The sequence below is a fragment of the Eumetopias jubatus genome, unplaced genomic scaffold, assembly GCF_037043125.1.
Source record: "Eumetopias jubatus isolate StellerSeaLion01/CBP00866 unplaced genomic scaffold, mEumJub1_p1.0 scaffold_17, whole genome shotgun sequence".
In the NCBI taxonomy this organism is placed as follows: domain Eukaryota; kingdom Metazoa; phylum Chordata; class Mammalia; order Carnivora; family Otariidae; genus Eumetopias; species Eumetopias jubatus.
The window spans coordinates 18,614,789-18,639,368 of NW_028274823.1; the positions used below are offsets into that span (position 1 = coordinate 18,614,789).

The following is a 24,580-nucleotide window of genomic DNA, read 5'->3' on the forward strand; positions in this document are numbered from 1 at the left end:
ATAATCAGCTAAAAAGACATAGATTTGTGAATCTTACGACATAAACACTTTGAAGTTACATACTTTCATGAGGATAATCTGACTGGAGAGCCTATAGCAAAATGATATACCCATAAACCAAGACTCACCAATCAATTCCTTAAGTTTAAAAAAAAAAAACCTGAGAAAATAAGAATTATTTTACTTTAAGAAATAAAATAGATTTTAAGATAATAATTTAAGACACAAAAGAGTATTTTTTTCTAATCTTTTTTTTTGACTGTAGTTCAAAAATAGTTTAAAAGTTATTTCATAATCAAAAACTCTACATACCATTTGACATGATGATCATAAGATTTAAGTTGATATCACAAGCTATGGGTAAAATTAGAAATTTTTCAACCTGGCCACAAAAGGACCTTCAATTTTCTCCCTAAACAAGAGAAATCCTCTCGTAATTCTACTATCAAGTTGTAAGTTATTTTCCCCACACCAATGCACAGCTATCATCATTTGGAACCAAGTAGATTTTTCTCTTTCTTTCTGTTCCAAATTCACTCGGCTTACTGCCAAGAGAAAATACAGACACGGGGGAGGCAAAGAGCAATTCTGTTAAGATCAATGAAGATGTTGGCCATAACAGAATCCTATTTATCCATCACATCCGTACTTCTTTTTCTGATTAGAGATTACTAGCAATTTCTTGACAATTCCTGTACAAAATTAAGTTACAATCAGTCTCACAAGACTTCACAAGGGAAGGAAAAACTGTATATATATATATAACGTATATATATATATAGTTTTTCCTACTAAACCTGAAAACAAAATACACACACACAAACTTTATAACTATTCCATTCTTAAAAGGGGTTTTAATATGCCTATTTCCAAAGCAGTTAAAAGTGAATATTTACAGACAAAAACAAATTCCCATGAAGATGTTCTATTGGCACTGTCTTAAGAGGTCAAAGGCACACTCTATTTAGTAGCACGAAATTAAAGGCTGAGGGTTTTGTTTTGCTCTAAGCTCAAGTGAAAGTTTAAAATGCTTGTTTTGCCACCCAGGGAGAAAAACTATGCTATGCTATGCGCTGGTTATGGCTTCATGCTATGGCTTCTGTTTTCCCCAAATAAAGGTTATCATAGCACGTAACTTTAAACCACAAGGAAATTAATTTTAAAGTAATTTCTTAATTGATAAAAAAGAAATGTGGGCAACTGTTACTGTAAGATACTGGATTTGCCAACTTAAAGTATGTAAAGTAATAGCACTGAAGATTTGAAAGAAAAAAATGAAAATAAGTTAAAATGGCACTGCAACTCTCAGGAAGGAAGAGCTTCATCCTTTCAGATGCTTCACCTAATATAAAGAAACCACATTACCCAGCACGTGTAGTCCTTCAGTGGTTCTGAACCACAGCTGAGATAAAGGCTGAGCTCAACTTAACCAGCAAGGCTTTACTGAGCTCTCAAGCTCATCAAGCTCTGATGCCCGAGTCACCGTGTACCAGTCAAATTGTAAAGTCCGGGAATGGGCGCCGGGCCTCAGGATTTTCTCCGGTCCCCAGATGATTCAATGTGTAGCAAAGTTTGGAACTAAGGCATCAGCCCCATATTTTAGACCTGATGTGATATCAGACACTTTGGATCTCCCCATCCTCCCTTCCATCAGTACCGCCCCTCCCCTTTGTTTACCTGGTACTTCCAACCTGAATCAACCCTGCTTCTCTCATGTTCCTTCTCATCCTTCAAGTCTCAGTTTGGCTGTGACCTGCTCGTGGAACCTTCAGTTCCACAGGGCTGCCCCACCCTGAAAGCATGCCCTTTCATACACTATCCCATCAGAGCCTCTCCAATTTCACTTACCACATTATTATAAAGACTGCGAGCTTCTTGAAAAATATGTCTTACTCATCTTTTGACCACTTACTCAACGCTTGACACATAATGGATACTAAGTATACATAAATTATTTATAGTAATCTATAACAAAACAACAAATTGTTCAAAGCCACCAAAATTCAAACTATGAATGAAATGGATAGAAAGAACACAAGCTCTTTCTCAAGTTCTCTTCCTCAGCTTCCTAATTTGTTCTTTATTTTTCTTTCAACATTTATTTATATAAGTCATCTCTACGCCCAATGTGGGGCTCAAACTCACAACCCGAGATCAAGAGTCTCATACTCTTCTGACTGAGCCAGCCAGGCGCCCCGTCATTTGTTCTTTAGTTTGAAATTAATTCTAATATTATTTGTTTTACTAATGAGAATTTAAATAATTTTAGCTTCCACCATATTCTTCCTAGTTGTGTACTATCTTGCCTTATATATTTGGGTGTATTCTAAATCAAATTCTCAGCATATGACAATGTTTGGAACTTTTAAATATCAAGCTATTCAGTTGTCTTTAGGTAGGCTAAAGTCCATTCTTTGTTGCTATTAATGACAATATTTAACAGGTACTATAGAATCTCCCACCTTCTCCTTCTCAATGCTGGTATGTATGTTAGGCCAGTGACATAACAATGCAAAAATAGTGACTTCTGATGGTTTCTGGGAAATGTCAGTTATCAGAAATTAGGGAAAGAATGGGAAGGAAATCCAAAGTAAATAATTTAACATGTATTTTTAACTCTAGATGAAAAACTCAGCACAACCATAACTCTAATTAGTCATATGATACCTATAATAAAGTGATATAAAATAACATACAGTACCACTTCTACCTTATAATTCTGAATCTCCTACCACAAGGTCAAAGAGAAACTGCTTATATAGATTAATTTCTACGATGTTTCTTACAAAACAAAGTACACTGGAATATAAAAGCACTGCAACTTACAAGGTCATATCTGAGAATAAGAAGGAAGATTTCAAGTCTCAATCGTTTGTGGAGATGGCAGTTAGTCTACTGAAGCACTGAGAAAGAGGGTTTACATTTTTGGATAATTGAAGGAATCTTCTGGCTTTACCATACCTTCACCTCTAAACTCTTTAATTCTAGGATCACCACTTGTGCACAGGGAAGTCACTGACTAAAAATTAGTGCCGTTCTCAAAGTCCTTGCACAGTTCTTATTTTATTTGACATTCCTATTTACCCATTAGGGAGGCAGAACCGATATGGTGATCTAAATTTGCAGATACAGGAACTGCAGCACAGGATGAATATTGCACATCTGAGGTCTCAAGCCTCCAGTTCCTGGGCTATTCTCACAATTTCACACTTCCTCTTCTGACGAAGTCGTCCATGACCAAATTTGGCTTGCACACAATATCAGAAAAATATGGAATGGACCATTTCTAACAAATGTCTAACAATATATACATGATTGTTTTGAAGTGTAAATAAAGCCGTCAAATAGGGGCCCTGGATCAGACAGCATTTGAAATGAATAGCACTGAATCATGTTCTTTAAAAAAATGGAGAAAAAGAAAAATTGAAGCTTCACTGAAACTAAATAGAATATAATCTGTAAGATTCTAATTATGGAGATGGTTCTCTCCTTTCTAAGCTTCATTTTAAAAAGCACATACGTCCATAAATAAGACAACCCTAGTCTTACTTCAGCTGAAATTTATTTGTAGACTAGGTTTATACAAAAAGATCAAAATAAGAAAACAATGAAACAAAAAATGTCATTCAATATGCAGAAATGCAATGTTCCATTACGAAAGTCAAAGAATATCAGGTAAAAAATTCAGAAGAGATTGACAAAGGGGTCTCTTGTTTTAAAGTACATAATACATTTTTCAGGAACTCATTTCATTTCTATAATCAGACATTTCACACCAAGGCCAATGCCATGCAGTGTAACTTTCCAAACCATAAAATCTGACACTCACTCCATTTTAAGAACGCAATTACAGAGCAAATTCTTCATAACCAATAATAGAAATCTCCATTTTCTTTTCTCTTCTTTTGCTTTGTAAAATATTTATTTATTTAGTTTAGTGGGGGGGGGGCAAGGGCAGAGGGAGAGGGAGAGGGAGTCTCAAGCAGATTCTCCATGCTGAGCTCGGAGCCCGATGCGGGCTCAATCCCTGAGATCATGACTCGAGCCCAAACCAGGAGTCAGATGCTCAGCCAACTGCACCACCCAGGTGCCCCCCAAATCTCCATTTTCATAGGAGATTTCTAAGTCCCAGAGATAACTTCTTTTAAACCATACTCAACAGAGCCAAATGGAGAATGAGGACAGTTCCTTAGAATCTTCTGTGATGGAGATTGACCTATAGCAGCTTTTGTGAATTTGCAAAGACATGAGGAACTTCAAGAACTAATAAAATGCACTAAGGATGGAGTCCCATTTCCTGATGTTCCTAAACTTGACCACACTTAAGCATTTCAGAGGGATTTCTAGAAAAGCTGTTAATCCATGATCTTATGAACTTCTTAAAGGAAAAGCCAAAAGAGCAATTTGATTCCACATTTGTTATTTGTTTTCACTCTTAAATATGATTCTTCCATTTTGGGGAACTAAAACACACAAAGTTAAACAAAACAACCTAAGCCAAAAAATGAGACCGTTTCTACGCATGGTCCGTTTCCTGGTAGGCTTTTAAGGACTTGGAATCCAGAGAAAAAAGTCTCTGGTTGGAATCTCTTCTACCCCATTTTAACTTCTTATACAGGGAAGCTGAAAATAGTCAACATGGCAAAGCTCTTCAGCTACTATTCCACAGTTTAAAACCCTTCACCTGAGAGATCACTTCTGGCTTGTCTTCATCAGCAGCAGCTCAATGCTCCTGAAAGCGATATGCTAAGTCAGAAGTGCCTAATTTGTTTTAAGTTTTGTTCTGAACCTCACAAATGTAGAACTAGATGATCCCAGGGTCCTGGGATCGAGCCCTGCATCAGGCTCCCTGCTCCGCAGGAAGCCTGCTTCTCCCTCTCCCACTCCCCCTGCTTGTGTTCCCTCTCTCGCTGTGTCTCTCTCTGTCAAATTAATAAATAAAATCTTAAAAAAAAAGAAACTGCCATACTATTAAAAAAAAAGACATAAGAATGGCATAAAGAGCAACTGAGGATTCAGAAAAAAAACAAGTAAAAGTCAGAACCGCCATGTGTCATTCCCAGTTGCTAATTTATGTCAATGTAGCAAAGCACAAAATTGACACACTTTATTAGAATATGTTTGTAACCCTAGGGCTTAAGTAGGAAACTTCTAGTTCAGTCAGTGGTGTTACATAATGCAGGTGTGAGTTTCAAGATCCCTAGAAGATAAGCTTTAAGAGGGTGATGAACATGTGGGCAACGGTTCTGTGTGGAGCCATGACCTTGAGGCTTTGGGTTGCTCCAGCATCATCACTACCAGATCATCACTGTCCCACTTTACTCTTCAGCATTAACCAGGAGAGTGACTGGCAAGTACTTCGATAAAAAAGCATTTCATTTAAAAATCAATGAGCTACTTTTCTTTCCAAGGAAAGTATACCACACATGAAAAATGAGAATGACTCAAAGGCAAAACCAAGTAAAAAGGCTTGTCTCTAAAACTACTTAGTGCTTTTCCAAGAGAATTACACAGGGGTTCCACAACTCTTGATAACGCAGCTTCTGACCATATACTTACAGAATATCAGACTATTTTTGACCATGGGACAGTTTATAAGCAACCAGTAAAAAGTTTACTATTCACGAGCAAACAATTTAACATTAAAACAGAGCTGGCTTTTTGACGATGGCAATTAGCTTCTTCGTGTTCCAAACACCAAATAACATTTTCCCATTAATTTTTAAACCAATGTGGCTTTAACTTAAAATAAACTGTACATCAAAAGAATGGAAAATAAACAGCCAGGAACACAATTTGACGAATTGGATTTATTTAGTTTATTTATCTAAACAGGGACCATTGGATCTCTTTAATAGGCTGACAGTTGCACTGGGCTGGTTAATAAAACATTCAACAGTGTCTTCAGCCAATATAGAAATGCAAATCCCATCAGAAATATTTTATTCATGAGGCAGTAATTTCAGTTACTACCAGTGCCTTAAAAAAAAAGAAAGAAAGGCACTTTGCAAATAAACAGTGCCATCTAGTGACTAACAATGAAGCCAAATTTGCCACAGGCTTACGATTAATCTTTCAAAAATCTTAACCAGTTCTTACCTTTCCTCTTTATTTCTTAGGTGAGATCAGAGAGGCTAGGCAAAACAAACACATAACAGAAAAGTCGATAATAATTTGTTAAGTCATTTAAGAAGGATTATAAGCAGAGACAACTACATTAAAACCAATAAGCTTTCTATTCTTTTGTTTGTGTTAAAGCAATTTAGCACTGTAAAAATACACTTCATCTGCTTAGAAAACTCAAACTGCTAGAGATGCCATAATGTCGTGACAAAAATCTGCTCCCTCTGCCATAAAATGGCACTATAACTTTAATTCCAATGACTAAAAAAAATTCATAAGTTTAGGTAAGAATAAATATTCCAATAAAATTGCACGGCCCAATGAGAGATCTGACACCAATTAAATGACTTACATGCACAGAACGTGTGAGTGCACGCACACAGATGTATTTGCATCAGTGTACACTTCAACGTGGTGAATGACTACAGTGGACATGGAAGTTATATTTGCAGGTGAGAAGGGTCAAGAACATGAACCTTTACAGCATCTTGGATTAGGAGACCAGAGTGACACACATGCACAGATCAGTCCCCTTCTGGTATCACTACAGCTGAAAATAGACTTTTGGTTTCTTCCCTATCCAGTGGGTCCATTTCCTATGTCAGCCTCTGGATTTATTGGAGGCTCCGTGAGTAGAAGAAGATTTACCAGGGTCAGTGCCTAGAATGAGAATCCTACAAACAAAGAAGGCCACTTGCCTGATGATTTTTTTTTTAAGTTTCATACTGCAGGGCTTTAGGAACAACTGTCTTAAGGAAATAACTACAAACGAGGAAAATCACATATGTGCACATAAATGTAGTGTTACTTTCTCCCTTAAAGGCCAAGTCATATCAAGATAACTAATATAGTCTTCAGTTTGTGTTTAAGAAATATTGAAAATGTAAAATGAGTTCAGTTTTAGACAGATATGGAGAGCCATGAATATCTGCTTGCCTTACCAATATTAATATATCTTCCATGGAAGAGTAGCTTAGAAAAAGAAATCTCAGTTGTGTCTAATTTTAGAGTTGTAAAATCTCCATAATGACAGGCAACAGGATCTTTCTCATACAGTTGTGGATTAAGTGAGTAATGTATTTAAAGTCTCCAGCCCTGGGGGGCCTATGATTTTATTTCTCATCACATTCTAACACAGAGAAGATATGGAGAAAGTACAACAAAAATGATCCGAGGAGTCACACTAAAAATGTAATTCCAAGGGATATTTTAATAAAAGCCATAATATTGTTGAAACCCTTTGACTTGATAATCTGCCCTCTGAGAAATGACCCTGATGAAATAATCCTGCTCTAATATGTTCATCGTAGCACAATAAATTACAGAGAGAATAAATGGAAATATATTACAATTCAACAAAAGATGAACTAGTATCACTGACTGAAATATTATGCACCCACTAAAATGATTCTGAATTTATAGAACTGAAAAATACCAACCTTAGAATCTTGTGTTAAAAAAAGGCGGAAAAACCGTGAGTTGAGAAACATCATTATTATGTAAAATAAAACAATAAATTATGCAAGGGAGAGGGGAAGGGAAGACTGGAAGAAAACAAATCAAAATGTAAAATGTGGATCTTCTGGGGTAATAGGGATAAGGTGTTTTTTTTCTTCTTTCTATTCTTCTTTATTTTCAGAATATTCTATAATGAGCAGGTATTATTTTTACAGAGAATCAAAAAACAAATGTAATTTTTTTTTAATGGTAAGCATATTTATTAAGTGCACATAGTGGAAGAAAATTTCTTTTCTGGAATGGTTCTGTCCACTTTGGCTGTCTTACTTCCTTCTAGAATGCACTTATGTTCCTGCAAGAAGGATAAGCTGATACTATAATTACAACATATTACCGCTGACACTATCTAAGTCTCTAAAACATGATTTCATGGTTTTCTACAGCTTCCACAGAATAGAAGTAAAATATCTCAGGGAGTCATAAGAACAGAAAAGATAAAATGTAAACAGAAGCATCAAGTTCTTGACCTTTCAACAAAAATCAAAATTTAAAAGTGTTCAACTTTCTCATTTGCACTTCTTTAATCTATCTTAGACTTTAAAAAAAAAAAAACAGAATACGTCTACTAGCTTCACTCATAAACTCGGATACTCAAGTTGTCCTTTCACCTGTTAAAAGAGAGTGCAGGTAGTAGCAGTAAAAGCTTCAAGCTGTTCCACAACATCCTTTGAACCCTGACCTAAGGGACCAACTCCGATAGTCTGCAGGTAGTTGGGTTTCCAGGACCATTCAGCCTCACTGCTGAGACTGTCAATAGAAGTGCCATTCTCTGATGTAGACAGCTTTGCACTAGGAGCTGGTCTAACAATCACATCACATAGTCTGCCAAACAGGAAAAGGACAGCATTCGGGCACCAATGACCTGGGATAGAAGTGAACTTGAGACGGGGGCTAAAAAGCCCTACTTCTAACATTCATTACAATCAATTCCTCCACCCCAAACACTGTATGTGCGTGTCCATCTTAAAGGAAGTTCAGCTTTGTTACAAGAAAAAAAGAATATGCAACTACACAAATATACCACAAGATGGCGCCAGCACCCCAGTACAATATCAGAGATGTAAAAGGCATTCAACACACCCTGTCCTTACGTGACTTTTGGAACCTTGTCCTGGTACATCAGGTACTTGTTCCTTTTTTTTTTTCCTTATGAGGCTTGGTCAAACATTTTATACAATGTTAGGATTTTTTGTTTGTACGAGTTTAGGGGTTTTTTGTTTGATTGATTTTATTTTCTTAAGAAATAGTACTCTTAAACTTGAAAAACCCTCTACTCCATATCCCCCACTCTTGGTTGGCTCATTTCCCTGTGATAGCCTGACATGACACTGCTTGAGCTAACCTTACACCAATATTGAAGAAAGAAATCACCAGAACAATTTAAATATATGAATTCTCACTTAAAATTGTTTTCAAATACATAAAGAGGATATTAAATTGATATTTATGGAAACATGAAGCTGGAGATGGGGGATTGCAAAGGATCATGGAGAAAACATAAGAAAGTGTGTTTAGATGATTTGATTCTGGCCCTGGCTCTAGACAACATTTGGTCTTCCTGGTCCTCCATTTCCTCATCTAAAAATAAGATGACTGGATTCTAACTTTTTTGGCCTAATATTCCCAACTTACACTGAGACCGTAAGAAGCCAAAAATAAACAACAGGAGGCTTTTGGAGGCCAAATGTCCAGGATAATAGAGTATCATCACGAATAGCAACAGTATAAAAGGGAACATAGTGATGACCACTGCCTTCCCTTAACTTCCCACAATTATGAATACAAACTATAACCTGATTTTTAAAATCTTTTAAGCAGTTTTATTTATTCAGTTACAAATTAAAATATATGACATAAGTCATTGTAAACAGTAGACTATTGTTTTTTTAATTTTCAGATACACACAATTATCTGCTAAATACTAATAAACATTAAAAGTACATTGAACTTTTATGCCAGTCATGACAGAGTAATTGGTACATGACTAATCCTCCCACTCTAAACAACTCTAAAAATGGACAAAATGTAGGTAACAACTGTCTTTCAAGAACTGGACAATAGGCAGTGTAGAAGTACAATCCTTTGGAGAAGAGAAGCACTTGAAATGAGCCTCACAATTGCTATGGTTCTCAGCCTGTAGGTACTTTCCAGACTACAGCATGTGGAGATAGAGCCCAGATGGAGCACAGCGTGTCCCTGAGCTTAAGAGGCAGACACTGGAGTTTGGGACTGAGATGGAGAGAATTTAGCACAGTAGTATAGAGAAGGGAGCTACACAGAGAAGGGGCTCCAGAAATCTATAAAGCGTTCTCCTTCAGCCTTCAGAGAAAATGAGTTTGAATATGCAGAGGGCAAAATCCCACAAAGCCTTGTGGAGAACAGGTACTGGGGGGCTATGGATGGAATGGAGATTCTGGAGGTCATCCAAAGCAGGGAGACAGAATTCTGACCAAACACAAGGCAGAGCAGTCATTGAATGCTCCAGTCATTCAAATGGAAGCCAAGAAAAGCCATACCTCAAAAGTAGGTCTACTGTAGACATGTCCTTAAACACTTTAACAATAGCCTTAAGAGGATCAATCTGATCTGCTGGTAAGTTATCTGCTTGCCCAAATAAAGCTCAACATTCTCTAGGGGGTGTCTGGCTGGCTTAGTCGGTAGAACATGTGACCATTGATCTCAGGGTTGGGAGTTCAAGCCTGATGCTGGGCATAGAGCTTACTTGAAAAAGAAAAAAAATTCCCTAAAACATGCATCAACAGCAGAGGTGATAACATGTCATGGAGGCAAAAACTGGTTCTTGGGAGGATGAAAAATTTTGGATATTACAGAGATGGGGCCCTCCAAAGGGTCATAGTATGTACAGATATATAGTATATCTGTAGCATTAAAATTTCATGGGAGTGGGAGGAGGAAGGGACAATTGGGAAAAAAAAAAAGCCTAAAAAGGTTCCTTGGGGGGGGGGAGTGATAATGAAAAAAAGGTTGAGATGCACCACTCTAAAGGAAACCAACAAAATCTAGGCTTTTAACAATGTATGATCCATAATACCAAGCATGTGATAATAAAATTCCTAGACATGTGAAGAAGCAATGGAACAGAACAGAAAACCTACTAGCTGACCTGGATTTTATTCAGCAGGCAATGAGCAGTTCATGGGATTTTGCAGAACAATGTGACATATTCAGATCAGTGTGTTAGAAAATAACTCGAGACTGGTGTAGAGGGGGGTTTAGAGCGGGAGAAGAATAGAAAGAGGAAAGGCTGCTACAAACATCGAGATGGAAAAACATGAGAGCTTCCAGTAGTGGAGATGAAAGTGGGAGATATTTGAGGGCAGGACTGCTAATTCTCAGTGATCAACTGGACGTGCAAAGTGATGGCGAGGGAGAAATTAAAGATTAACTCGGAAGTGACTAGAACTTGTCAAATTTAAGTGTTCGTGTTTAAGGGACTCTGGAATAAAGTAAGTAGTAAGAAGTAGCAATCTAGAGCTATAGAGGTCTGGGTCAGAAATGCAGGTTGGTGTAGACCCAGTCATTGAAGCCACAGGAGTGGATGATGCCACACAGAGTAAGACAGTGGGAGTCAGCGGAGAAGTCTGAAGAATCCAGTGTCTAAGCAACAGGCAGAGGAGGAGGGGCCGGGAAAAGAAAACAAGTAGACGATAAAAGTCGAAGAAAGAAGTACTGAGCTCTCCTCTGCCCTTCCTCATCGGTACAAATGGTCCCCCAAGGTCTCGATGTCACAAGGGGAATAGCACATCTGCTTCATTTGCAATAACAATGAAGGACCATCTGTGCTATTTTTCTTGGGGTTCAATGTTTCTAGGTATAGCACCATAAGAAAGTTATCAAATGTTTTTAAGAAGATAGCCTTCATTCCTTTAAACAAAAAAGAATTAAATATAAAAAGATACTATGAATCAAAAGGGAATTATGTACCTATTTTCTATACCCTGTTTGAACACCTCACGTGGTGTGGTAAGGAAAAGTGCAGGAAGGTGTAGATGAGGCGTCAAAGGACCACTCACTTCTCAAAGGCTTCTCATCAATCCAGAGTAAAAGCCAAGTCTTTACCATGTCTACGACGCCCTTGTAGATTTTTCCCTCTGCCTCCCTCTGTAAACACATGCGCCTCTTCCTCTTTCACTCACGCCACAGAGAACACTCTAGCAAAAACAGCCATGACCACTGTGCTAGCCACTCTCACCCATTTACTCACTTTATTTTCATTTATAGCACTCATCACTCCCCGAAATTATGATATAGATGTATTTGTTTATTTGTTTCTTGTCTTTCCCACTAGAGTTTAAATTCCATGAGAACAAGAACTTTATCTTAATCACAGCTTTTTCCAAGCACCGAGGGCAATGTTTTACACACAGCTGGGCTTGAGAATGATGTGTTGAATGGCATGCAGAATCAATCTGAACTTCTTGGTTCTATCATGCATAAAATGGGGATAGTCATCCACATCTACTCTGTCTACTCCTCATACAATGAAATGAAATAGTGTATGTTAAAGCACTTTATAAACTTTAAGTCACTATACCACGGAAGGTGGGGGCTGGTAGTGGTAAAGGATGCTTCCTGACACAATCAAAGAAAGTTGTGCTAATAATTATCCACATAAATACATGAATTTTTAATGACAGCCCGGAGAACAGATGTTCAGATCACAGTTACTGATTCCATTTTTCTCTAGAACAGATAATATGCCTAAGAAATATGTACCCAAGTATACAATATCCAAATACCTAGAAGACTCTAACCAGATTATATTCTTCAGGAGACAAAAAAAAAAAAAAAAAAAAAAAAATGAAGATTGAGCTAGCTGACTTATAAGCAACAGAAGCAATTTAATTTCTGAAAATTTTTTAAGAAAAGATTAAAACTAAATTCAGTGTTATGAGCTGAATTGTGTCTACTACCTCAATTTATATGTTGAGGTCCTAACCTTTGGTACCTCAGAAAGTGACTGCATCTAGAGAAGAGTTCACTGGGTTACAACAAGGCCACCAGGGTGGGCTCTAGTCCAATGTGACCGGTCTCCTTCTAAGAAGAAATCAGAACATAGTCACACACAGAGGGAAGACCATGTGGAGACCCAGGAAGAAGACAGCCGTCTCCAAGCCAAGGAGAGAGGCCTCAGAAGACACCAACCTTGCTGACACCTTGATCTCACACTCTCACCCTCCAGGACTGTGAGAAAATAAATTTCTGTTGTTTAAACCATCCAGTCTGTGGTACTTTATCATGGCAGCCCTCACAAACTAATATAATTTGTTATTTTAGAAACCAAGAGAGAAACCTTTGTAAAGGAGTTTCATAAAGATGAGGTTAGCAAACTAAAATAATCCTCATAAATATTTTACTTTACTATCATCATTCATATTGAAACACTAATTTTAATTAGAATTGTCTAAGTATAAATTTGAGTTGTCAAATTCTCAAATCAATTTAAATTTCCTCATTATACTTCATATTCTCCCTAAGAGAACCCACCTTTCGCAAAGCAATTAGAGAAGGTTTTATCTAGCACAGAGCACAGGAGCTGGGCCGTTATGCTTCTTTTCTGAATTTAGGCCCATGGCAGATTCCAATTTTTTTTTTAATTAATGGAAAGACAATTTAAAAGGCAACTGCATCAGAGTCACTGATGTAGCCTATCTTGACTTCTCAGGAAAGTATCCATCAAAATATAAAATAAATATGCGTAACTGCAAATCACCCTATCTCCAGACTCTAGGGGGATTTCCACTGGGTCTGGTGCCACTCTAGTCTAGAAGACACAGCCTCCATAAGCAAAACACTTAAGGCAGGAACAGAGGCAGAAAGATCCTCATAAATTCTTGACTTTCTTTATGAATTTGGACCCCAGGGTCAGAAATGAAGTTGATCCACATACTAAGACATGACTCCTCTGTCATTTACAGGTAAAGCTCAGTTCTTCGTCTGTATCTTTTTTTTTTTAAGTAGTAAATACACATAACATAAAATTTACCATCTGAACCATTTTTAAGTGTACAGTTTAATACTGTTAAATATATTCACATGTTGAGCAACCGATCTCTAGAACCTTTCATCTTGCAAAACTAAAACTCTACGCCCATTAAACAATAACTGCCTGTTTCCCCCTCTCTCCAGTCCCTAGCAACCACCATTCTACTTTGTCTCTTATCTTTGACTACTCCAGGTACATAATATAAACAGAATCATATACTGTTTGTCTTTCATGATCGGCTTATTTCACTTAGCATAATGTTCTCAAGCATGTCATGTCATGTCATGTTCATGTCATATCATGTCATAGCATACGTTAGAATTTCCACCATTTTTAAGGCTGAGTAATATGCATGTACCATATTTTGTTTAACCATTCATTTGCTGCTGGACACCTGGGTTATTTCCATCTTCTGGTATTGTGAATAATGCTGCAACGAACATGGGTGTGCAAATATAAAAACCCTGCTTTCAATTCTTCTGGTTATATATCCAGAAGTGGAATTGCTCAGCTCTATCTTTCAAACTCCTATTACTTTCTAATTACTAACAATTTCAACATTATATGTGTAAATTTGCATTCTTAAATTTGTATAAAGTAGGTAGAGTTGAAAGTCCGATACATAGGGAGAGAAAGCTAAATATTCTCTTGGAGCAACTGGTATAAAGGATCACTTTTATAAATAATTAGTTGAATTATTTTTGTCCTTTTAGTGGGAGGAGTGTAACATGTCCTTTTAAGACTCTAATAAAGCCTATGGCACCTATCCCAGGAGAAAAGTGCACATGGGAATGGACATCCAAAAATACCTATATAATTTCAGGACATTCATGTGCCCCTGAAGTCCATCTATGAACACTGCATCTGAAAGGCTGCAGACTAAGGAAAGCCCCAAAACTGGGTTTCAAAATTCTAATAAATGCTAAGTATCAATAAATACTCTCTAAACTCAGAGGACAACATGCTTTGGATCTATCTGTGAGTCAGGAATCTAACGTACCTCATATTCCATCAGTAGCTAGCTCTTTAAGTATTTTTAGACCCCCAAGCCATAAATAATAAAAACTGTGCTGTCTTTTGCACCAGCTTCCAGAGACTATGCATATCGGCTAACTGGCGTGTGGAGGAAACAACAGAAAACAGAGGCGAAAATGCAGTTTAAAGATTGGTAAATATGACAGAGAGGGGTAATCTGACTCACAAAATCTGTTTCAAGTTTCCCCATTTCTTGCTTGTAGCTTCGCATCCTGTTGCTGTACATTCCTCGACTTTGGGGTGGTATCTCTCGGACTTCCAGATCCATCTGTTCAAGCTGGCAGGGTGAGAGGAAAACGTGACTTAAATCATATGCTTATACTTTATTTGGCCAGACATTTAGAGCTGAAAGGATTTAATCCCAATGTCTCATTTTACACCTGAGGAGCCAGGCCGAGGGAGCTAGCTGCCTATGATCAAATAACATTGGAACTGCTTTGGGGGCTTAACTTTTGTTTATGTCAACAAATAAATAGTTCCTGAGTGCTTGCTTGGGACATGCGGAGTGCCAAAGCACTCACTTTGTCAAGAATGTTTGTTTTTTTTTCACACATATGCATTAATCCAAACATCTTCAATAATAACAATTTTAATACCTTTGGTGTGTCCTATCATTCAATCTAACCTCACCTGGTTTGGTCTTCTGACCCCAAACCAACAACCAGGACTATGGGAACATAAAACAAACCATATTTCTACCCTAAATCTATAAAATGTCAGCTCAGCCTTAGTCATTTGGTGAAAATTCTTCTGGAAACTCTTTTCTGATTAGGAAAATCACATGCCAACCAGGATGTGATCTCAACCTTCAGCATAACTCCTTCTACTTTATAACCATGTTATGGCATTAAATGGATACAGTAATTTACTAAATTACACAAAGCTCACTGATATCACAACCGCATACTTTTCAAGAATCTGGCATTAATAACACTTTGGATACAACACATGCGCATTTACTGAGAGGCAACACATAAAGAGTGTGACGGTTAAGAACACAGGCTTTTGAGTCAGACGCCTGCATCCACATCACAGGCTCCACTACTTACTAGTTGGGCAGTCTCGGATGGGTTTATTAACTCCTCTGGGCCTTACTTTTCTCATTTCTAAAAATAGACAGTCTTTTGTAGGACAGCTGTAAAGATTATATGGTGTAATTCCTATAATGCGCTTACAACAATGTCTCTTGCTTGGTAATGACTAGATTAATGTTAATAATAGTAGAGATGATTACTGATGATGCGGAAGAAATACAGCAAGTATAAACACAAGGTATCAGAGGTAGCTTATTTACACTTGGCATTAAAAAATAAAAACCACCACCAACAGCAAATTGGCTCAGGCCATGTCAAATAAACTCACATCCAAAAACGCTGCTTATATTTTACCTTTTAAAGCTTTCTAATGAGTTATTCCCATGACTACTATAAGCTTATCACTAATAAAACTCTTACTTGTCCAGGGGCGCCTGGGTGGCTCAGTTGGTTAAGCAACTGCCTTCGGCTCAGGTCATGATCCTGGAGTCCCGGGATCGAGCCCCGCATCGGGCTTCCTGCTCAGCAGGGAGTCTGCTTCTCCCTCTGACCCTCCCCCCTCTCATGTGCTCGCGCTCTCTCTCTCGCTCTCTCTCTCTCTCATTCTGTCTCAAATAAATAAATAAAAAATCTTTAAAAAAAAACAACTCTTACTTGTCCAGCATTAGAGACTGAATAACGATAGCAGCTCTCAGATAAACCAGAAAACCATGTTTTAATTCATGGGTCTTAATTTTTATTGAGAGAGAGAGAGATAGTTTTAATTAGATTTAAGCAGTGACTACTTAAATTATTGCCATGCCGCAACATAAATGTGAAGCACCAATAAATTAAATTGTTACTCAGCAAGGCAATTTTTTAAAATACTTCTCCCCGGGGGGGCGCCTGGGTGGCTCAGTCATTAAGCGTCTGCCTTCAGCTCAGGTCATGGTCCCAGGGTCCTGGGATCGAGCCCCGCATCGGGCTCCCTGCTCAATGGGAAGCCTGCTTCTCCTTCTCCCACTCCCCCTGCTTGTGTTCCCTCTCTTGCTATGTCTCTCTCTGTCAAATACATAAATAAAATTTAAAATAAATAAATAAATAAAATAAAATACTTCTCCCGGGGGGCCTGGGTGGCTGTTGGTTGGGCGTCTGCCGCTCAGGTCATGATCCCAGGGTCCTGGGATTGAGCCCCGTGTCAGGCTCCTCGCTCAGTAGGGAGCCTGCTTCTCCCTTTGCCTGCCGCTCCCCCTGCTTGTGATCTCTCTCTCTCTTTCTAATGAACAAATAAAAATATTTTTTAAAAATTAAAAAAAAACACTTCTTTGAAATCATCATTAAGTAGCTAGTTCTAACAAGGTGAGCAGGATCATCCAAATAACTGCCTAAGTACATGTAAGTGAAAATCCAAGAGTTAACTACACTGCTGTTTAAGGCATTTTATAAAGACATTGAAAGTGAAATTAAAAGTAGGTAAGAAAAAAAGGAAACACACAACAAGCACTTTCAACGAAACCAGGAATAAGGTTAACATGAACTTGTTTCGTGTTGTCCCAACATTCAGATGGCCAATACAACGTGGGGGCCATGGTAATCACAAGAGAAGCAGCGTCCAAGAGATTAATACAAACCAGTTGTTCGGCAGAAACACAAGTAATCCTAATAAGTGAAATCAAAAAGAAGTTTTTCTGCCAGGGTCCTCCCTTGTCCAAAGGAGAGGATGTAATACAATGAACAGCATCCTTAACAAGGATGTCATCGGAACTAAGTAAATCAGCTGTCTGATCATTTTAAACAAATAGAAACACCTATCTTAGATAGAACTCTTGAGGTTGGTCACGACTGAAGATGACTACAAGCTCCATGAGGGGACGACTATGTTTTATACTTCTTGGTCCAGTAAAATCTTGGTTATTAGGAAACCAGCTTTCTAACATCATTGAGTACCTTGATGGCTCAACAAACCAACACAGATTTTGAGGCAGAAGAACTGCTCCTGCGAACTCAACAACAACTTAAGGGGTCAACTCAAGATCCAAATAACTGAGCAGTTGCACCACACTACTGATGGGAAGCTTCCAGCCAGAAGGAAGGGGTGTCCTAACGGGCAGTTACGGTATGCAGGAGGTCAATCTTTTTACATGAAGGCCAGAAAGCATGAGAGAAATAGTTGAATATAAAAAGAAAAGAAAGTAAGGAGACAAGCATTTGCAAAAGGGAGAAACTGTCAAACGAGAGGCAAACATTCAAAGCTGGGGAGTTGGAAGCCAAGCTGCCGTGGCAACAGCACAGCAGAGATGAGAAGCGAATCTTCTGGAGCCTGGAGAGCATCCGACATTCTGACAGCTAGAAAAGAGCCAGAGAAGACGGAGCAGTGTGGTGCATCTCGCTACCTCAGCCCTCCAAGTCACAGAGCAAAGGTCTGCTGTGTTGTGGGGAATGACAGCCACCTACTTCTGCAGAGCCCCTAAAACGGCAGCCCCTTGTGTATGGCCCTGTCAGCCAAAGTCAGTCAGTCGGTCAAATAAGCCTGGAAATGCTCCAGGCTTTAGCTGCCTCCTACAGTCCCTTCTCAGAGATTCATAATGCCTAAGCCTCCTTCAGGGTCCAAGAAGATTCTGTAGAAAAACAACAACTGAAAAAGATGCCAACCTCCAATTTTTTCTAAGCTAGCTAGTTTCCCAAACTTACTTGAACTGGTAACAGCGGTCACCAGAAACACACTTGGAGAATTGTTCTAAGTAAATCAGTAAGTATGTACTGAAGGAACCCCAAGTAGCACCCTTGAGTATTTAGGAAAGCGACACACTCATTTGGGACCACAATGCAGTAACAAGTAGAGTCGTACTTGTGATACTTGGCTTTGAAACCAAAAACTGGGACACAATACTTTTTAATTTTTTGTTCCTTGATTTGCAAGTTTATTTATATCCAAAAGTAGTGGATGAGCTGGAGCTCTGGGTTTAGCACATTTAAATACAAGTCCATACTCCACCACTTGCTGGGTGTGGTACCTCAAAGTTACTTAATCTCTCTAGGCCTCAGTTTCCCCCGTCTACAAAATGGGGGCAAGAATGGCATTGAGAATCACTCCTCTGTGGGTCTCTCACCCTCCCACATGTCTTGCTGGGCACGCCAAGAATGCGAGGCCCTGACCGCTCCTTTCTCAAGCCATTTCTCAGGGTTGTATTTACAGGGAGCAGCCCTGGGGGAGGAAATACTGTGTCCCTCTGGGACAAACAGCAGGCTCGCTCTCAGGCTGCTACAAAGCAGGGCATTTCCCAGGCTCCAGGTTTCTCTCCTGTAAGGTATTCCACTGTGTGTAGGCATTCTTCCAGGCAAACTTGCATCACCCTGTGAGAGCTGGGGCTCAGGGACCTGAGGTAGCGAGCTGAAACTGGCAGCACCTTTTGTCTCTGACCTAGGAATTCTTTTGTCTCTGACCCAGGAATCTCTTGTCTTCTGCCAGCATCCATGAAACTATGGCAAGCTCACCTGTTACAAAGCAAGGAGGGGAACATCTCAGATCTTTAACACTTCTTGATGAATAGCGTTTGTCTCACAGGGCTTGTGGGAAAATTAAATATTATAAAGCAAGTAATATGCTTAACCCAGTGTCTGGTACTCAGTATGCCTTTAACAAGCATGAGCTATTTCTAGCTATTATGAAAAGTATTATGAAGGAATAAAAATTAAAGGTGGACCTTTCATGAATCCCAAGAAACTATTAAGTTCTCTTCAACTTAAAAACTGATGAAGTCCGAATTATAAAATGCTAATCAGAAATGTTTCATGTTTCTACATAGTATAAAACAGGCTAGAGAAAGGCATCAGCAGAAAAGGCTCTGGTTGTATGTTACAATATATGACCATGTCTGTACCTACCAGTTCTTTTGCTTCTTCGAATTGTTTCTCCACATTTGCAACCATCTGCTTCTTCTCATCTGAAACAAACAATAAATACCAAGGAATTGCTAGGAATACAAGTAAATGTAATATATAAAAACCTCTATTTTTGATATGCCTTTTCCTTTCTGGTCAGAGTAGAGAATTACCACATCAGGCAGACGACCGGATCATTCTTTGGTGGGTTAGGAACCACTTTAAGCCACTGAGTCTAGGTTATATATAATCCTATGGAGTACCTAATTATGAAAAGATGCCATAACATTTCTAAGAGAAAACAAAAATTAGTTGGTCCTTTAGAAGAATCTGTGTCAACAACAAATGTGCAAATTTAGTGGTTGCACAAGGAGTCTTTGGAGCCATGACTTTAATAAACTGGGAATAACTGACTTATGAATACAATTTAAAAGTCACATGGGGTAAATGGGTGATAGGTTAAGGAGTGCCTTTGTAGAGATGAGCACTGGGTGCTGTATGTAAGTGATGAAGTCCATTTATTCAGAGACTACACCTAAGTTTTGCGCTAAGCAAATTTATTGAACATTTATGGTTTTGTGTCTAGCATCCTTCTTTTCTTAGGCAATAATCTCACTCTTTTGAGGCTCTCCTCTTCACCAACCAGGTCGATGGAAGATGGTATCTCCTTCCATGACCTTGCCGCTTTGGTCATAGTGACTTAGCAAAGCACGGGCTTCTCACCCTAGCTGGACCATTCCCAGGAGCTCAATCCCTCTTGCCACATTAGTCTGGCAGGTGAAAGTGAAGACTGCATATAACTCAAGTAAACCAATCAAAGTCCTAGAGCAACAGCAAAGTCTTTTCCTCTCTCTGGTAGAGTTATGACAACCTGAGTCTAGAAGCTGTTGGCATCCATTGTTCTAGCTACAAGGACAGCCACTTTGCAGTGGTTAAGAATGAAGTCTATATTGAGAAAGAAACAAAGCTGAGGGATAGGTAGTAGGTAAGTAGGTAGGTAAGCAAGTAGGTAGGTATATTTAGTTAATTGGTTTCTTGTTCCAGATAACTCTGAAACAGGTTTTGCTTGACTTTATCATGATTTGTTTTCTTGAACTAACACATTTCTTTATTTAAGGTTAGGTTTCAGGGTGCCTGGGTGGCACGGTCAGTTAAGCATCTGACTCTTGGTTTCAGCTCAGGTCATGATCTCAGGGTCTTGAAATCGAGCCCCGCATCGCACTCTGCGCTCAGCGTGGAGTCTGCTTAAGACTCTCTCTCCCTCTCTCTCTCTCTGCCTCTCCCCACTGCACACATTCTGTCTCTCTCAAATCAATCAATCAATCAATCAATCTTTAAAGTTAAGTTTCTGTGAACCTAACGATGACCAACTAATACAACAATGAGAGAAGCTTGAAATGGGTACCACATTTAATAGCTAACTAACTCTTCGGGAGGATAGTCAACACTAAGTGGGGAATCTTTAGTAGAAGTTATTATTTTGCTAGAACCATAATTAGGTTCTGCCATCCCCAACCCCTTCCCTTTGATCCCCCCAAACTGGGGGGGGGGTAGCTGTCACCTAAGATGTTTTGTGCGTACTCCAAATAGGAAAAATGCATATTTGAAATTAAAATTTAGTTTGTTTTTCCCTCTTTGAAAAAGTTAAGGCTATATATGGCCGGATTAAAAATTTAGTATATGACCCCAAATTTATTTGCTCCTGGCACATGTCATCTGTCTGACACCTCCACAAGTTACAGGAGAAGCTCACTATTTTTATGCCAGAGCAGAAGATGAAATAAGACAAGCTCATCTTGGACCAGGGGTGAGATTATGAATTTACATAGCAGTAGGAACATCTGGTTTGCTTTAAGGTGTTCAGTTGTTAGGAAAGTCCATGCCAGGCCTCCAGAACTAAGAAGCACCCGCTTTTCTCATCAATAAAACAAAGGAAGAAGCCTTCCTTGTCCTGTATTCCCCTTTGCTACTAATTTCTCTCTCCTCTATCCACAGTCATGTTTCCCTTCCTCATCTCCCCATTTCCTCCCGGTAATCTTGCTCTCACGCCCACCAATCCACTGAAATGACCCTGAGTCTGATGACCTTTTCTTTGCCGAAACAAACGGACATTCTCTGGTCCTCTGCTTACTTAATCTTGTGGCATCCAACATTCTGCTCCTCCGATCCTAGCACTTTTTCGTCTCCTGGCTTCCAAGACACTCTGATTGTCCGATCCTCCTACACACTCACTTCGGTCTCTGCCAGATCCTTTTCCTCCATTTATCCTTTAACTTGTTGGCATTCCTGGGAGTTCAGTCCTTACTTTTCTTCTCTTATGACTATGATCTATGTCCCTGGACAATTTCATCCACTCTCATTTTTAAACTGTTATATTATACATTCATGATCCCAAATCTTTATCTCTAATCCTTATATATTTCCAGGACCCAAGACCTTTAATCCCAATGCCTATGCCTACCTCCACTGTGACTGCCTGGCAAACTGCTATTCAAAACTCGGATTCAGAAATCATCAACTCTTCGAAGCCTTTCCTAACCTGACAAAAGAGTTGGCTGCTCTCTCTTACAGAAAACGCCTACAATCCTTACCTAATTCCAATAATTTATCTCTCACACTTACAGGTCAGATTTATCTTCTAGGTTGGGGGCTTTAATCATGTCTTAATTATCTTTATAGTCCTAAAATCTAGCACTGAGACTGTCATATGATCAGTTCTTGAAAAATGACAGTTAACTGAATAAATAATGTAAGACAGTGCAAACATTTACAACAGAAGCTATGCTACCAACCACGCTGCTTTCCCTGTCTTCATACCTGCTCCTCTCCACCACTTAATCTTCCTAAAATGTGGCTTTGATTGCATCACTTAAGCCTAGCAGTCAAAGTCCTTCACATTCCAGATCCAAGCAACCTTTCCAACTTTATTTCCAACTACTAGCTCTCCACTGTATATGCTGCAAGCAAACCAGACTATTCATTATTACCCAAACATCTCTCTCTCTGTCTCTCTTTTCCTGCTGTAACCTTTTGTTTAAGCTACCATTTCAGGTTCTTTGGCCGAATACAACAGAATTGATTCTGGCTAACCTCAGCCAAAAGAGGGAATCTATTAGAAAGATAGCTTTTAGAGTTAGAGGGGGAATCTTATTGGAATAAAATGGAGTGGTTTACAGAGTCAATGATAAAAATGAGCCCCCAAGCTTAGAAAGGACAGCTCCCAGGGTGGCTCGGGGTACCCTGAGGGAGCAGGAACTGACAGTCTCTGCAAAAGGAGTCTTGAGCAGCAATGCCATGCTCTCTCCCTGGTTCACTCTGCCCAAAATTGGAATTACAGCAAACATCCTCTGAATGCACTCACTGGGGTAATGTCACCTATTGACCTGGATAGGGCATGGCTGCCTGTCAGTTCCATCCAGACTGGGTTTAGGGAGTTCCTCAATGGAAAACTGAGGTGCTGCTATCAGAAAATAGAATAGAGGATTCTGAGCAGTCCAAAATACCCACCGCACCCACTTACTGCAACCTCTCTTAATATACCCTTTCCCCATTTTTGTCTGCCAACTTCCACCTCTCCTCGAGGTGATTTCCTGGGACAGATCTTATCTCCTCTGAATTCCCAGACCTCTGTGCTCTGTTCTGGTGGCTCTGATGGTCATGAGAAAATGCTTTCTGTAGTTTTCCCCTCACCTTCATTTCCAGCTCCTCGGAGGCAGGGACCACTCTTGCCGTATCTTTGTCCTAACTCTGAATTTAGCCCTCTCCAGCATTCCTCACATTTTTAAGGAATGAAAAGGTGATGATTTAGGAGGAAAGCATGAATGAGGAAGAAAGGAAGGAAAGAAAGACTGCATGAGATGACCTTGGAAATATCTACCAACATTACATTTTTGGCAGTCTTTGAGCTCTACTCCTATGTAATTCCCAAGACAGTTCCATGCTTTCTACACCAAATGGCAACCCCTTTACAAATGGCATGTTTCTAGGATTCAGAACTTTGTAACTAACAGCTATCATTATTTTCACAGGACTATGTGTTGAACATTACCACAGTCAATCCTCAAAACGGCCCTTTGGAGATACTAGTATTATCAAGTACGTAAACTCAGAGTGATTAAATAATTTCTCCAAAGTTAAAGAGCTAATAAATTGCAGAGTTGGAATTCCAACAAGATCTGCTGTTCAGAACTGAGCTCTTAACCTCTGGTGTACTCATAAAATATACTATATAAACAAATTTCATCACCTTTTTTTTCTTTTGCATATAGGCTTGATGAATGCTGGTATACACATAAGTCTTTGCATAGTATGATCTTTTCTTGTGCACTCAATATTAACAGAAGTGCTTAGTGCTGGTATACACACAAATCTGTATAGCATGTTTTTTTGTTAGTATTAAAAGAAGTGCTTAGTTAGCCTTACACACCCCCTCCCCCATAAAGTAGTGTGTCAGAGCTAACTTGAATTGTGTGACTGGTACCTGTCTTTGTGCAATGTAGCTATTTTTAGATAAAATAGCAGCAGAAACTATGTACTGGGAAATGTGCAGTGAAACCACTAAGAGAGGAACTTTTTATATTACTTAAAAATGGATATATTACTAATGCTACACTATGTAGCATGGTAGAGAATGGTCAATACTGAAACAAAGCCATTCTAGAATGATCCATGTAATAATGCATTAGAGTTGGAGATAGCATACGAACTCATGCTTAGCTTACTATAGATGGCTCCACATACAAATATTTATATATACATGATTTACTGTACACGCATGTACTTCCTTGTCTGTCAGCTCTGAAGGACTAGAAGCAATAATACCCCAGTAGCAATGAGTGTACCTAGTATCCAGATCTTGTTTTCTTTTCTTTTTCTCTTTTTTTTTTTTTAAGAGAGTACAGGGGGAGGGGCCGAGGGAGAGGGAGAGAAAGAATCCCAAGCCAACTCCACACTCAGCATGGAGCCTGACATGGGGCTGGATCTCCTGACCTTGAAATCATGA

General features: G+C 39.0%; 1 protein-coding gene across 6 annotated transcripts in view; it reads right to left on the reverse strand.

The window, feature by feature from the left end:
* VTI1A (vesicle transport through interaction with t-SNAREs 1A) overlaps positions 1–24,580 on the reverse strand; it is a 363,997-nt gene that overhangs the window by 333,936 nt on the left and 5,481 nt on the right. For all 6 annotated transcript variants that reach the window (XR_015767142.1, XM_028092023.2, XM_028092022.2 and 3 more), the window contains exons 2-3: positions 19,582–19,640; positions 14,850–14,960 (exon numbers count right to left, since the gene is read on the reverse strand). Coding sequence is in view for 5 of the 6 variants with exons in the window: in XM_028092023.2 (XP_027947824.1) it covers positions 14,850–14,960; positions 19,582–19,640 (170 nt within the window). In the remaining variant the exon portion in view is untranslated. The remainder of the gene's footprint in view (positions 1–14,849; positions 14,961–19,581; positions 19,641–24,580) is intronic.